Below are 13,688 nucleotides of genomic sequence, written 5' to 3' on the forward strand. Positions count from 1 at the left end.
GGCGGACCCGGCCGCCGAGTGCGGAGGGCGGGGCGGGGCGGGGCGGGACCGGACCGGAGCCGGGGTGGATCCCGGCACGACGGTGCTCGGGAGCGGCTGAGGTATGGCGGCCGCGGTTTCCAGTCCGGAGGTGTCTGCTGAGGGGCAGGAGCCTTTGTTGAGTGGTGGAGAGGCGGAGGAGGAGAGCAGGTAGGGGCTCGGTTCCTTCGCGTCCCCCTACCCCCCCTCCTTTCTGAGGCGATTCCTTACCCTGCGCTGCGCCAACGGCCGTCTCCCGTCCCTCACAGCGCCGGGAGGGGCGGCTGAGGCGACACCCCCACGAGTGTCAAGAGGAACCACCCGTGGGCGACGAGTCCCTCTTCCCCCCTGCGCGTGTGCTTTACCCCGCGAGGGAAGCCCAAGCCTGAGGGAAACCGCCCGCCTGGGGACCCGGACGAGGGGTGACAGACCCGGCCGCCTTCCCCGGCCGCGCTGGTGGCCTCCCGGGAGCTGGCGCCGGCTGGGGATGCATTCCTTTGTAAAAAAAAAGAAAAAAGAAAAAAACAAAAACGGTCGGGAACTTTCTAAAATGCATAAAATTCCATTATCGTGATGCTGAAGTCTGGTCTTTAGTAGGACTCTTCTTGTGCAAGCAGCACTTGATCACTTGTTTCTTTCCTTCTGTCAGGAAAGCAACAGTGTCTTCAATGTGCAGGGGTGGGCTGCTGCCGTCTTTGCTGAAGTGTTCTGCCTGAAGCATACCGCTTGATTTAACTAAAATCTTGAAAGTAACCAAACATAGCATACACATAGCATATACAAGAGCCTGACAGGCTTTTTCCTATGCGCGATGGGCAATAAGGTTACAAAGTACATTTAGACGCATCATTTTGTTGAACCAAGACACTTCACTGGTATGAACATTTCTGAAGAAATAAATGTACAAATCATGCTGTGGAATAGTTATATTAGCTTTAAAATTGCACGTATGCCTAAGTCTAGGTATGAGCTATATAAACAATGTTTATAAACTATGTTCAGGCATATATAACCTATGTCTGCCTCTTTTGAACAGAGATTATCTTATTTAGAATACTTCAAAACCAAAAGAGGTGTACCCTGAAATGTTCTCGCTTCTGAAAAGGTACGTGGGTCTCGGAAGGTTCTTATGAATATTAGAAAAATAACTTCCGGCTCACAAAGTTTGTAACTTCTATTTTAAATTTTTTTGCAGCCCTTACAATTTTCAGCAATATATTTTACACACATCTTTTTACATTGTACAGTTACAATGGGTAAGAATAGACTGGCCATACCTTTCAGTATAATCAGTAGTTGTTGAGGTTTGGGTTTTTTTGCTTTAAAGTCACAATTCTGAGAAGATGTCTGGGGTTTTATGGTTTAATATGTACTTCTTAAATCCTTTACGTGATACCTGCCTGCTCCAAAGTGTCTATACAAAGAGATTGCAGAATTTAAGATCTCTCTAAATAAAGATCTCTTTGTGTAACATTTGAATCCAATGGTACGTGACAGCATTTCTATTAGTTTCTTGATTTGCCAATATAGTATTTTTCAGTGAAAAATTAGCTTGCATATAAAATAAATTCTTTGTATTCTTTGCTGTGTGGAAGTCCGTTGTTGCATAACAATTTACACAGTTGTATTGAGAGGTTTGTGAAAAATGTTTTCAGTGTCCTATGGGAACAACTAGACGAGAATCTGATAATGATTTCTTTCTCTCTTGACTTTTGGTTCAAAAACAGGGATGTTGTGGAAACACAAGAGCATTATAAGAGCAGGTGGCGATCCATCTGGATTATGTATCTTACCATGTTTCTCAGTAGTGTAGGTGAGTAAACACAGGTGGAGTTCAATGTTATTTACTTAATGAATATATTTTGGTTTGAAAATTGTAGGGTTTTCTAGATTTCAACTCCATAGCTCCTGTAATGCTGCTATTGTTCTATAACCTTAAAAAGATGCATTTTCTGATTCTTCAAAAGAGAAGATATGACTAGCAAATCAAACAGAAAGTTACATTTAATAAGATAAGTTAACTAATACTCTGTTTGAATGACATACTACTTAAATCTTTGTTTTATGGCTTTGTAATAGTTGAGGGTAAAAGGTGGTTGCAGAGTAAGGTTATTGCTCAGAACCAAATAAAACAGAGGTCACACTTATATCATCCAAAGTGAAACTTCTAGGGAATGAAAATAGAACTGGTGCTGAGTTCTTAAGGGGTATGATTTTGCATCTGTACTGCAGTTTCATTCCTAGATAACTGCCCCTGGAAACAAGAATTCTGTTGTTTTTTGACTTCTGGTGATTTTCTATGGGCCTAGAAATTATCTTGAAAATCATAGCATACTTAAGTGATTTATTTTTTTTAATCTGATGAATTGAAATTTATTTGATACATTAATACAAATATGTCAGTATATCAAGAAATTCTTTTTACTCTGTGGACCTTGTTGTCTTTCCATTGGGAGGAAAAATCCCTTGCAGTTTGCTTGGCGCATCAGTATTCTTTTCATGGGAGGGTTTTTTTTTGTTTAGTGTGTACGCACCTATAAACTGTCCTTTTAAAAATAGTTCCTCCTGTTAGGAGGAATTATCACTCCTCAAAAAAACATATAACGTATTTTTTTTCAGGTGACAGACTGATGCGCAGTTTTACACTGTAATACACTGCGTGGCAGAAGAATGACCTTCTAATAACTGTTTCATTAAAGCAAATTACTGATAAACAAGGCAAATGAAGTAACTTCAGTTATGTTTTTACTACATTGCAGGTTTCTCAATTGTAATTATGTCTGTGTGGCCATATCTCCAAAAGGTTTGTAAATATGGGGGGGTTTTAATTAATAAGAACAAGAAACTCCTGCTCAGAAAGTACGTACTACAAAACCTGAGATTTTTATTTAGGAAAACAAACAGTAAAGGGAAGTGTGTGGTTTTAAGAGGCTTTTATTTTGACATCCACTTGGACAGCTTTCATTATTTCCTGTATAACCTGTCAGTGGATTTCCTGACTAGATAAAGGTACATCATAACGCAGAAATATTTGATTTTACAATATAATTTCACTGTTTTCTTGAACAGTGAATCAGTAGAAATTTTTTTATCTGAATGAATTTGTAGTGTTAAAATGTAATACACAAGGCTTGTCTGCATTTTGGAGAAAAAAAAAAAGGAACCTGAAGGTAGAGGTTATTCTGTAAATGTCACATTGTTGCATGTAGGTCATCTTGATATTTTTAACAGGAAATTGACTGTGTTACTGGATAGTGTTTTGAATTTGTTTGGGTTTTTTCCCGTCTTTGTTGCATTCTTGCTAGAAGTGGCATAAAATATGTCTAAAACTTTAAATTAATCTGTGCTAGGGTTTTACTGCTCCTGGAATTGTAGAAGGCAGTTTCAAATGCAACTGTGGAAGAACATGTCCTGGGCAGGGTCCTGGAGGTATTGTTAAAATTGAGGCTGGTGCTGAATTCTTGGAGAAGAAAAGAAAACGTGTCATTAGCCTTGTAAATCAGGACAGACTCAGGCATGTGCAGAGATGACTTAGGTGACTCCTTGCTCCTGGTATGTAAACTGTATACAAGTTATGTTTATAACCTATAACATCAGCAGTGCTGTATGAAAACTATTCGAGTTTGCTGCAAGCAAGCCATTTCCAGTCTCAGAAGCAAAGCACTTTTTATTGGTTTGGTGCATTGCTGGAGAGAGTTAGCCAAGGTTTATTGCCCCATGCAAAGTATTGTGTGAAAACAACTGCTTCTGAGACCCAGAGTGGTGTATTTATATTAAACACCACATAATGCCATGCAGATACACTAACTTGTTTAGCGATAGCTTAGGTTTGACACTGCATTGTATAGTGCCATGTACCCTCGGAATTACAGTGCAGAGTCTTAGGTATTTCAGAAACTGATTCTAAAATGGTTTTGTTGGTATTATAAAATACTATAATACTTTACTCATAGAACTGATTAATTTGTTTCTGCAGATTGATCCGACAGCAGATGCGAGTTTCTTGGGCTGGATTATAGCTTCATATAGCATTGGCCAAATGGTTGCCTCTCCCCTGTTTGGCTTGTGGTCCAATTACAGGCCAAGGAGAGAACCTCTCGTTGTTTCAACTACTATTTCAGTAGCTGCTAATTGTCTTTATGCCTACGTCCATTTACCTCATTCACACAACAAATACTACATGCTGACTGCACGTGCTCTTGTAGGATTTGGAGCAGGTAACCACAGCAGAATTTACATTTCTGGAAATTATTAAATTCTATGTCTTGTGTAAGATAGTTAACATGATATTTTAGTACCAGATTTACCATTATGTGAATGATAACTTTTTACTTAACAAAGCAGAGTCGGCCAATACTAGTTTATAATAAAATTGTGTAATTGTGCAGTTGTGTATAAATACTAGAGCGAGTACTGAGTTTTATTTTCTTGCAAAATAAGAAAGAACCCCCCCTAAAATAAATGGCACTGGACAATTTAAGAATGTAACTTGGTCTTTACATGAACACTTTCTTGGTTTTGTTTTTTTTTTTAAGGAAATGTGGCTGTAGTTCGATCGTATATTGCAGGTGCCACTTCTCTTACAGAAAGAACAAGTGCCATGGCCAATACCAGTGCCTGCCAAGCAGTTGGCTTCATATTAGGACCGGGTAAAGCATATCTTCTTTTCTCACTTCTGTAATGGTTTTTAGGATGAAATTGGGCACTAGAAGTAGGAATCCTCAGCAACTGTATGTTGGGAATTTTAAGGCATAGCCATTGTCAGTGGTATCAAAATTGAATAAATGGGATCCACTTGTATATGCTTGTGTATGCCATTATAAATTAAATGTTCTAGTCGGAAGAAATTCTAATTGTTTGTAGTTAAAAATTAGCTGGTTTGGATTGCTGGCTGCAGGAAAAAAACAAGTTCCAAGATGCTCTCTTGTACCAGTAGCCACTAAATAGTCTATGACCAATTGTGCTTTATTGATGGATAAGGGAATTTAACATTACTGTACTCAGGCAAACATTCCGCCTTTCTGAAATGACTGAAAATTTCAACTTGCCTCACATATTGTAGAAAATCACATCCAACAGATCTTTCTGATCTTGTAGTGATGATCACAAGATCTTCATATTGGCAGAAATTTTAAGATATAGCACAAGTATTCCAGAGAGCTAAGGGAGCAAATAGCTCAACGTGTGTTTGTTAGATCAGGCATAACTGTGGCTCCTGAGATGCTGTATCTGCTTCATGGGAGAAATGCATTAAACTTGCCTTGTGTTGGAAAGAGACACCAGCAATTTTGTTTTAAGCAGCCTCTACTGATTACTTGTCTTCTATAGTTGGAGATTAAGGTTATCCAATTAGTAGAGATGAAGTGCTCTGTGTATGGCAATATAATGAGGTGAACATTTAGGGCTGAGAGTTTTTTCTCTAGTTGATTATTACTAGTGCTGTTGATAGAGCATTAAAGGGCCTACAGCAAAAAAAAAAACAACTCTGCATTCTTTGTGTGATTTGCATAGAGTATAAATTTAGATAATTCCCTGTCCTAATTTGATAGGCCTCTCAGTCTGTTTCCTGACAGTAGTAAACAAATGACCTGATCTCACAATCTTTTGCTCTGCACCAATTTAAATTTTAATTAAAAAAAACCCCACAACTTCTTTTCTCTCTAGCTTCCCCTTAGCAGGAGGGATAGTCCAGTCCCAGGACCAAGGTTTTCCATGTAGGAAGAAGAGGAAAAAGAGTAAATCAGCTGTCTGCACATGCCCAAGAAAATTAACCATTGGTACACTAAGAATTCAGTTCCAGTTCTTTAAGTGTCGTGATGTTATTTATACAGCGTATTTGTATGTAACAAAGTAGTTTTCTGGCTAGTTGAGATCCCACTGGTATCCATCAGTTCATTTAGAATAGGATTCTCAAAATTTAAAAGGTTTGACAAGTATAATATTTAAATTTCACTTAGCAATTAGGACAACTTTTTGTTTATCTAGTTTTATATGTTTTTTCTATATGTGTTCTAATATTTTCTTAATGATTCTCAAGATTTTCTTAAAGCGTTTATGTTTTTAAGTTTTTCAGACATGTTTTACACTTATTGGAGAAGAAGGAATAACATGGAAATTAATTCATCTTCAGCTGAATATGTATACGGCACCAGTTTTATTTGGAGCTCTCTTAGGAGTTATTAATATTGTTCTCATCTTTGCCATATTCAGGTAATCAAGGCGAAAAAGAGAAATGTTCTACCTTGGTTTTGTGGGTGTAACAAATAATATGCTGCTCTGAAGGAGGTGTAATAAGCCTGAAATCTGGAGCGCTGAAACTATAAGCTGTTATTTATTTTTCAGGGTTTCTGCCTTCCTTGATACATATCTTTTTCATTATGCTCTTAAATTATCTTAGTGATGTTACGGCTAGAATGTAAACCGATGAAAAAACTTAGAACTGTTAGATTATTAGCTTAGCCTTGATATATTTTCAATTTTGATGGTTTCTGACTATGTTTTTTCTCTAAAGAGAAGTACGGTTAGCTTGTCTCTACGGTTCTCTCTGTCTTGTGTCTTTCATTTAAGAGTCTCAAGAGGGGATTTTTATGTGTTATTATCCCATTTGTGGCAGTGATCCGAGAGATGCACACAGATATGTGATATTCCCCCACAATAATATTTCCTTTCCTGAATATGGTGGTGTTCACTGCAGTCAAATGTAGACTACACAGATGATGTTTAAAGGAGCTGGGAATAATTAAAATATAAGATTATGCCATTTAGAATTATTTTAATAGAAACTTGACTAGATAGTAGATCAAATAAATGTGTGGATTAATGAAAGCAGTTCTAAATTTCTAGAGAGCATCGAGTGGATGACATGGGACGGCAATGCAAAAGTATCAATTCTGAAGGAGAAGGTACCTATGTTTTCTTGAATACTTATTCTGTGATTATAATTTTGAAGTACGACATACAAGCATTTAGAAGTATTCCAAAGTCTGATGTGTTGGGAGCTCAATGTAGAAAATAGGCTACATCTCTTTCTAACTGGTCCGGAAATTGCTTCACGTCCATGTTGTGTCCATATGTGTCCATAGCGCTGTCTGGTAGCAAAGAAAACAGAAACACTGTATGGATCCTTCCAGATTTTCACCCTGGAACTATCTCTTCCCAGAGACAAGATAAAGCAAATATGGACATAAAAAAATCTCCCTTAACTTCTACTCTGCAGTCATACTTCTTTTTTGTTCTGTATCATGCTTAGTAATATTGTTATTGCATATCAGCTTTCACATACAGTATCTTATTAAAAGGTGTATGTTGTAAAAGTAAATTTGGTTGGTGAGACTACAGTACAGTAATTGCCACATACAATGCAACAGCTTATGTCCAATATATACCCATTTTCTATGCAGATCAAATTTTTAAAGTATGTGAGTATCCCTTTCAGTTGAAGAATAAAAAGTATATGCAAGGTCATCGTAAATCTCTTTTAAAATCTATGGAAGTCACTGGTTTCAGTATTGTATTAATTTTCTGTTATAAAAGGGAGCCGTATGTGCTCACCACACATGGGTGTTTTGTGTATGAAAATGCTGTGCCCGGGTTAGAGGAAGAGTATTCTATTGTGTACTTTTGACCTTGCAAGAGGAACAGAAAGTGTTTTGGTTTCTTTTGTTAGGATATTTAACAAAGTTTGCTTATTTTGCTGTCACTCAGGACTTGTCAGTCTCAATATTACAGTGGGACAACAGATGGTATAACGAATTTGGAAATAATTTTCCCTCATTGTCAGAGGAATTGAAGTTTCAACAACTTCATTTTGATTTAAAAAGATTATTCTTAGATTGTCAAAATATAACTGCCCAGCCACCCACCAGCCTGCCTGTTAAATACTTAACAGAGTCAGGAAATCATTACTGCTTGTAATTTCTAAAAAAGTGGTGTAAAAAAAGCTCAGTTTGCAGTTTGGATTATTCTTTTGTTTTGTTGCAGAAAGTGGTGGTCTGGATCAGGACGCAGAAGGAAACGTTGACCATGTTGCTGTGGTAGCAATCAATTTTCTTTTCTTTGTCATCTTATTTGTGTTTGCTGTCTTTGAAACGTAAGTTTGTCTATTTTCTCTCAAAATGCTTAGACATGTAATGTAGTTAGACTCGGTGTGCAGGTAAAGGCTTTTCTGATGCACTTGTTTTTTTAACCGTACTCTTCATAAATGGAAGTCCAAGATCATATGCAATGAAATTGATGTATACTGGTAGAGATTAATGAATTTAAGGTCGGTAATAGCTAAACATATGCAGCATATAGTTAGTGGTATATGAAACACTAATGTAAAAGCTTTTGAATGGATGCAAACCCATACCCTCAACTTTTTCAGTGGTAAAAAAAAAAGAATAGGCTAACTTTAGGCTACCTAAAATCTTCAGAGAAAACTATGTCTTCAGTTGAGTACCTTGTTCTATACTTTTAATTTTAATCTTGTGTAATTTCTTACTGTGATTCTGATTAGCTCCAAAAGCTCCAGTGATGCTCTTCTTTCAGTAATGATTAAAACAGTTGTTTGATATAGTTGGTGCAATTGTATTCTTAAATACACTATTTTACATGACTGTTTCTTTTACATAAAGTTACTCAGTCACAAATTTTCTGTGTGCAAGAAAATCAGTAAAACGTAACAATGTTACCTCAGACTGAACTATACTTCACTTTTTCAAATTATAAAATACTTTGAGGATATAATATTTATTTTGTAAGTTTTTTGAGCTCTAACGTAGCTAAAATTTATTTTAACAATATGTTTCTCTCTTAATTGCATTATTTTTAGAAAACTGAGTTCCTAGAGACTGGTTGGTTGCTAAAACTGAAACAGTATTAAATGTTTATATTACACTCACAGGGCCTGATTTTTTTTCTATTACTCTTGCTTTGCTTTAACTCCATCATATTTTCATTAACTATTGGAAATAGATTAATGATGTTTCAGAGCATGGCTGGTGTAATACAGTTGTGAATTTTGTCTAGTGGATTTAGTTTTAATAAATGATGTATGATAGGATTAGTTTATAACTACCCTGTCAGGACGAAAGGCTTCTCTACAACTATGTTTGATGTTTGGGACAAGATATGTATGGAAACGACTGTATAGAAGAAGTATTTTTTTAACTGATGTAATTTTCTTCTGTCCATTTAGTATAGCTACTCCGTTGACGATGGATATGTATTCCTGGACCAGGAAAGAAGCTGTTTTTTATAATGGAATAATCCTTAGCGTGGTTGGCATTGAATCGGTTATTGTGTTCATGGTGGTTAAAATGCTATCTAAAAAGTAAGTTTTCGGACTTTATCAGAATTTTGTTACTCATATTAGCTAAATGGGAAAAGCTTTATGGCAAGGTCAAATCTTCATTACTTAAATCTTTTACTTGTTAATAAGCATGTGTTTACTATGACAATGAAGTACTTAAAATTTGACACAGGCATGATGCTGTGGTGGTTCCTTATTCTGTTAAAATACCCCCCTTCCTAGTCTGTCTTTTACCTTTGAATCACAAGAAAAACAGGTTTTCAGTTACTGTGATTTTGCAATTTTTGTTGTAGGTCTTTTGGTCAGGCATCTTTTCCACAAACTAATGGGCTATGTCATTAGCACCTTCATAAATTTTACTTTAATTAAATTATATATGTAATTGTAATGTCATTGTTTGATAGGACTGGTGAGCGTGCCATACTCCATGGAGGCTTACTGGTTGTCTTGGTTGGATTCTTTATCTTACTGCCTTGGGGGAAAAAACTACCAAATATCCAGTGGCAAGGTATAATGGAAGTCATACTAAAATATCATTATAATGTTTTATTGAAAGCTTTTTATTGTATTTTTTTTCTTAACAGCATATATAACTTGTTTTTACAGAAATAAAGAATAACTCCATTCCCAGAACAACTTCCACTGAAATGTTAATGCCTTTCTGGAGTTTGGAAGCCCTGCAGCTTCCGTCCAACCACACAGTGGAACCCGTAGGCTGCCCCATCACACAGTCCTGGTGCCTGAATACTCCCATGATCTACCTGGCCCAGTACATCAGCTCCGACATACTAATAGGATTGGGCTATCCAGTTTGCAATGTCATGTCCTACACTTTATACTCAAAAATTCTAGGACCAAAGCCTCAGGTGAGCATGATGCCTAAATGGTTGATTTCATTTGCTCTCCAGGACTTGTACCCTCTTTATTAGAATGAGGGACCTAGCTAAAATTCCTTTTGTCATCATCCAAATAATAGTATGTTTCAACTGGGGCAGAAGTTTCCAGGAACTCTAATCTTTTTTAAAACGCAAGGCAAATCCCTAGAGGAATTAGAAAGCAAGGCTTGTACTACAATTTATGGCAAATTTTACAGCATGAAAATTTCTGAACAACTAAGCCCAAAGCTTGTGACTTTCACAACTGTTCTGGAAGAGTCATTTTTGTGGCAACCAATTATATATTTGCAATATCAGTATGGAATCGTGTTCCTCTTACTAAATATATTATATAAAGACTCCAAATGTGATGTGTACCTCCAGTTATGGACATTTTACAGTGGTGAAACACATAGCAAGCTGATATTACCACTTAACAAAGATTTTCTTCCTTTTTCAACACTTCTCTCATTTTTTCCGTGTTATATTTTGCTGTAAAAGACTAAGTGCTTTGGGCCAGAATGCCTTTTCATTAGAAAGCTATGGAGTATGTAGCTCAGTGGAGCGTTCAAATTAGTGCTTAGAGAAGCTGAGCAGTACTCTTGGAAACAAAGTACTCAGTACCTTAATGAGTTAAGAAAGTTAAGCAATCGCTTAAACACTTCCGAATTTTCTAATTAGGATAATTGATGGGAATGATTGGCTAGCCAAATAATTCCTGTATCACTAACTTTTGATCTTCTGTAGGGTGTCTACATGGGATGGTTAACCGCCTCTGGAAGTGGAGCACGAATACTTGGGCCTGTTTTTGTGAGCCAAATATACACTCACCTGGGACCACGCTGGGCATTTAGCTTAATCTGTGGAGTAGTTGTAGTCTCTCTCTTACTCTTGGAGATAGTATATAAGAGACTAATTGCATTTTCTGTCAGATATGGAAGGATGCAAGAAGAGAATTGTTAAATATGTATTTAAAAAAAAAAAGTAAAACCAACCAGAAAGAACACTTTAGTTTATTACTACTTTTTAATGAGGAGTACCTAACCACTGACCTTATTGGCTGTATACTAAAAGCTCTAGACCTGTATTTACACATTGACAGAACACATAACTTGATCATATCTTAGTATACAGTTACACCTGCTGCAACAGAGCTTTTGTATTCTGCCTTTCTGGCAGTGGAGGAAGGGATGTGAACAAGTTACATCAATACAGTGGCACATTCGAAGTGTGTACAGTTTAAATGATGCGCCTGTGTACTAAATGCTGCTGTGAAGGTCACAGGTTATGTGCATCCTTTCCAGAAAGAAGTAAAAGAAATATTTATCTTGATTCTGTGAATCAGGATTAGTAACTCTTTTGTAACTACAAGATTAGTTGATCTGCATGCACTTTGTATGGAAACATCACTACCTAAGTGAATGTTCGGATGTTCAGTTTGCTAGCTTGTAAGCACTGGTTTATACAACATGTCTCACTTTGGAAACTGTTACGTATCGGTACATCTTCTCCAGGATTTCAACTGAAATGTGACAGAATTGTAGAGGAAGGTAGGTGCCTATGTCACAAACAGTTTGTGTGGAATTTGGGTATTTAAGTCAGTTAAGAGCCATTGAAAATCACAGCCGCAGTGGCTGTTACTTGAACTACAGTGAATGGTACGTGCAATTTTTCTTCTACCGTTTTGCTGAATGCCTTTTTGTAGCAAGAAAGATAACCTGCACAGTGTTGAGTTACAAGCTTTTCTTAACTTTACTACAAGAAGGAAATACTAGGCATGATAGTTTACACTCTTGTCATTTGTGAGAACGCTGAGCAACCAGTGTTAATTAAGTAAAAAGGAAAAAACCGGCTCCTTGGGTGTCGACTATTATTTGTAGACTTATTTTTTCTAATATGGTACGAGAACCAGGAATTTACAATGTTTGAAACATTCAGGGTTTATTTTAAAAGAGTGAAATAATTTTCCTTCATAATGGGGCCTAAGCTCATCTGTACGGGTTTGTTTTATCTGTTTCAATACTACTGGAGAAAAAAAATCTGGAATAACTCCAGTATGAGAGTTGGAGCTGCTGCTTAATGTGTCTAATATTTGATGCTTACTGAATTTATTAAATGTTATTAAGTATTCCTATGTAATCAATTGTTCAAACACTAAAAGACTACTGAATTAAAAGATTATTTTTTCAATACCGATTGAAGGATATATAGAGGTTTTATTCTCTCTCGGGCTTTCCTGTGGTGGAATCACAAAATGTTATAAGAAAGGACTTCACTTTTATAAACATTTCTTTTATATGCTAATTCATAATAAATAGTAACAGAAACACTGTGTTTTAGTCCTCGGAGGGATTATTTTAGCTGTAACATATTTAAAGGGTTAAGAATAAAACTAGATTCAAGTCTCCCATTCTGCACTGAATACCTGTAAAATACAGAATAACCCTAAAAAAGGGGTAGCCCATGCACTTTAATATGTGCGTAAGAATTAAAACTATTACATAATTAAAATAAGCAAGGTTTGGAATTCCTTGGCCATTCCTTATTTTCCCAGGTTAGCTGTGGTTTAAGCTATGGCTTGCTTGTTACGGATCGTCATCCTCTCATTCTTACAAAACGTTCTTGTATTCACAAGCAGGGCTTCCGGTTTTCCTTTTTATTCCAGTTAGCAATGTTGGAATGTAACTGCACTGAAGTCAGACTGTTCCTTACAAGCTAGGCCATTCTTCTTTCGAAGCATTTATGCCTCTCTGCCTTCTACTGTCTCCCTCTTAGGCTTTCTTCAACTATTGGTATGTTTAGCTCACCCATCAAACTAGGTTATATTATGTCAGAAGTGAAGATAATCAATGTGTCTGATAATGCAACTTTTTAACATGCAGCGCTGACCCACATCTTATCAAGGTTGACTTCCTACTTTAAAAGTCAGTTGATTCAAGATTAAAGTACTAAACCAAAATGTTTCTTTTAAGAAAGCTGTATTTATGTTTGTATCTACAGCTATAGTCAAAAAAAAACCTTAGAGGCTGTAGAAGAGCTCTGCGTACTACTTGGTTTATCAAAGACTTGTAATAGTTATTTTACCATGCAGTCAATTCCATCTCCATGTGAAGGTACAACATGAGAAGGTACACTTCTTGACTGAAAGAGCTGTTAAAAAATACATTTTGAAGAATCATTTCAGGGTTGTTTTTTTTTTTTAGTGCTACTTGTATATCTTTCTTGATGTTCCTACAGCCAAATTCTTTATTTGCAAGCTATTTCCTTGATTTCGACATGACAAAATAATCAAGATTGTCTCTGTTAGAGACAAGATGAATAAGGAGAACTGACTTGAAGTTAAGACTATTTCACCCCTAAGCTGAGGCTGCAGGTTTGAAAAAGCTGTATTGGAACATCTGTTTCCTGAGGGTTTTACAGCTCACGTTTATGGTGCCTAGCCCCTATGTGCAAGCCACCTTTCAGCTCCTTTGAAGCTCTTCACCCTCCCCCCCACTCTTCCA

General features: G+C 36.7%; 1 protein-coding gene across 2 annotated transcripts; it reads left to right on the forward strand.

Moving 5' to 3' along the window:
• The first annotated feature begins 18 nt into the window (after nucleotides 1-18).
• MFSD8 (major facilitator superfamily domain containing 8) lies at nucleotides 19-12,517 on the forward strand. 2 transcript variants are annotated; one of them, XM_074589073.1, is made up of 13 exons: nucleotides 30-189; nucleotides 1,746-1,831; nucleotides 2,778-2,821; nucleotides 3,369-3,570; nucleotides 3,995-4,235; nucleotides 4,554-4,667; nucleotides 6,084-6,228; nucleotides 6,862-6,920; nucleotides 7,999-8,107; nucleotides 9,197-9,331; nucleotides 9,715-9,818; nucleotides 9,917-10,176; nucleotides 10,933-12,517. In XM_074589073.1, the coding sequence occupies exons 4-13, from the start codon at nucleotides 3,535-3,537 to the stop codon at nucleotides 11,146-11,148; spliced, it is 1,419 nt and encodes a 472-aa protein (XP_074445174.1). In that variant the 5' UTR covers nucleotides 30-189; nucleotides 1,746-1,831; nucleotides 2,778-2,821; nucleotides 3,369-3,534; the 3' UTR covers nucleotides 11,149-12,517. The 2 variants fall into 2 exon arrangements, with proteins under 2 accessions (XP_074445173.1, XP_074445174.1); XM_074589072.1 differs by lacking the exon at nucleotides 3,369-3,570 and having other exon boundaries at nucleotides 19-189.
• Nucleotides 12,518-13,688: the final 1,171 nt, after the last annotated feature.

This window comes from Larus michahellis, chromosome 5 (assembly GCF_964199755.1).
Source record: "Larus michahellis chromosome 5, bLarMic1.1, whole genome shotgun sequence".
Classification (NCBI taxonomy): domain Eukaryota; kingdom Metazoa; phylum Chordata; class Aves; order Charadriiformes; family Laridae; genus Larus; species Larus michahellis.

Coding starts and splice junctions, on each gene's coding strand:
- MFSD8 (XM_074589072.1), top strand. CDS start 104: ATGGCGGCCGCGGTTTCCAGTCCGGAGGTGTCTGCTGAGGGGCAGGAG. Junction 8,108..9,196: donor GTGTTTGCTGTCTTTGAAAC/GTAAGTTTGTCT, acceptor CTGTCCATTTAG/TATAGCTACTCCGTTGACGA. Junction 9,819..9,916: donor ACCAAATATCCAGTGGCAAG/GTATAATGGAAG, acceptor TTGTTTTTACAG/AAATAAAGAATAACTCCATT.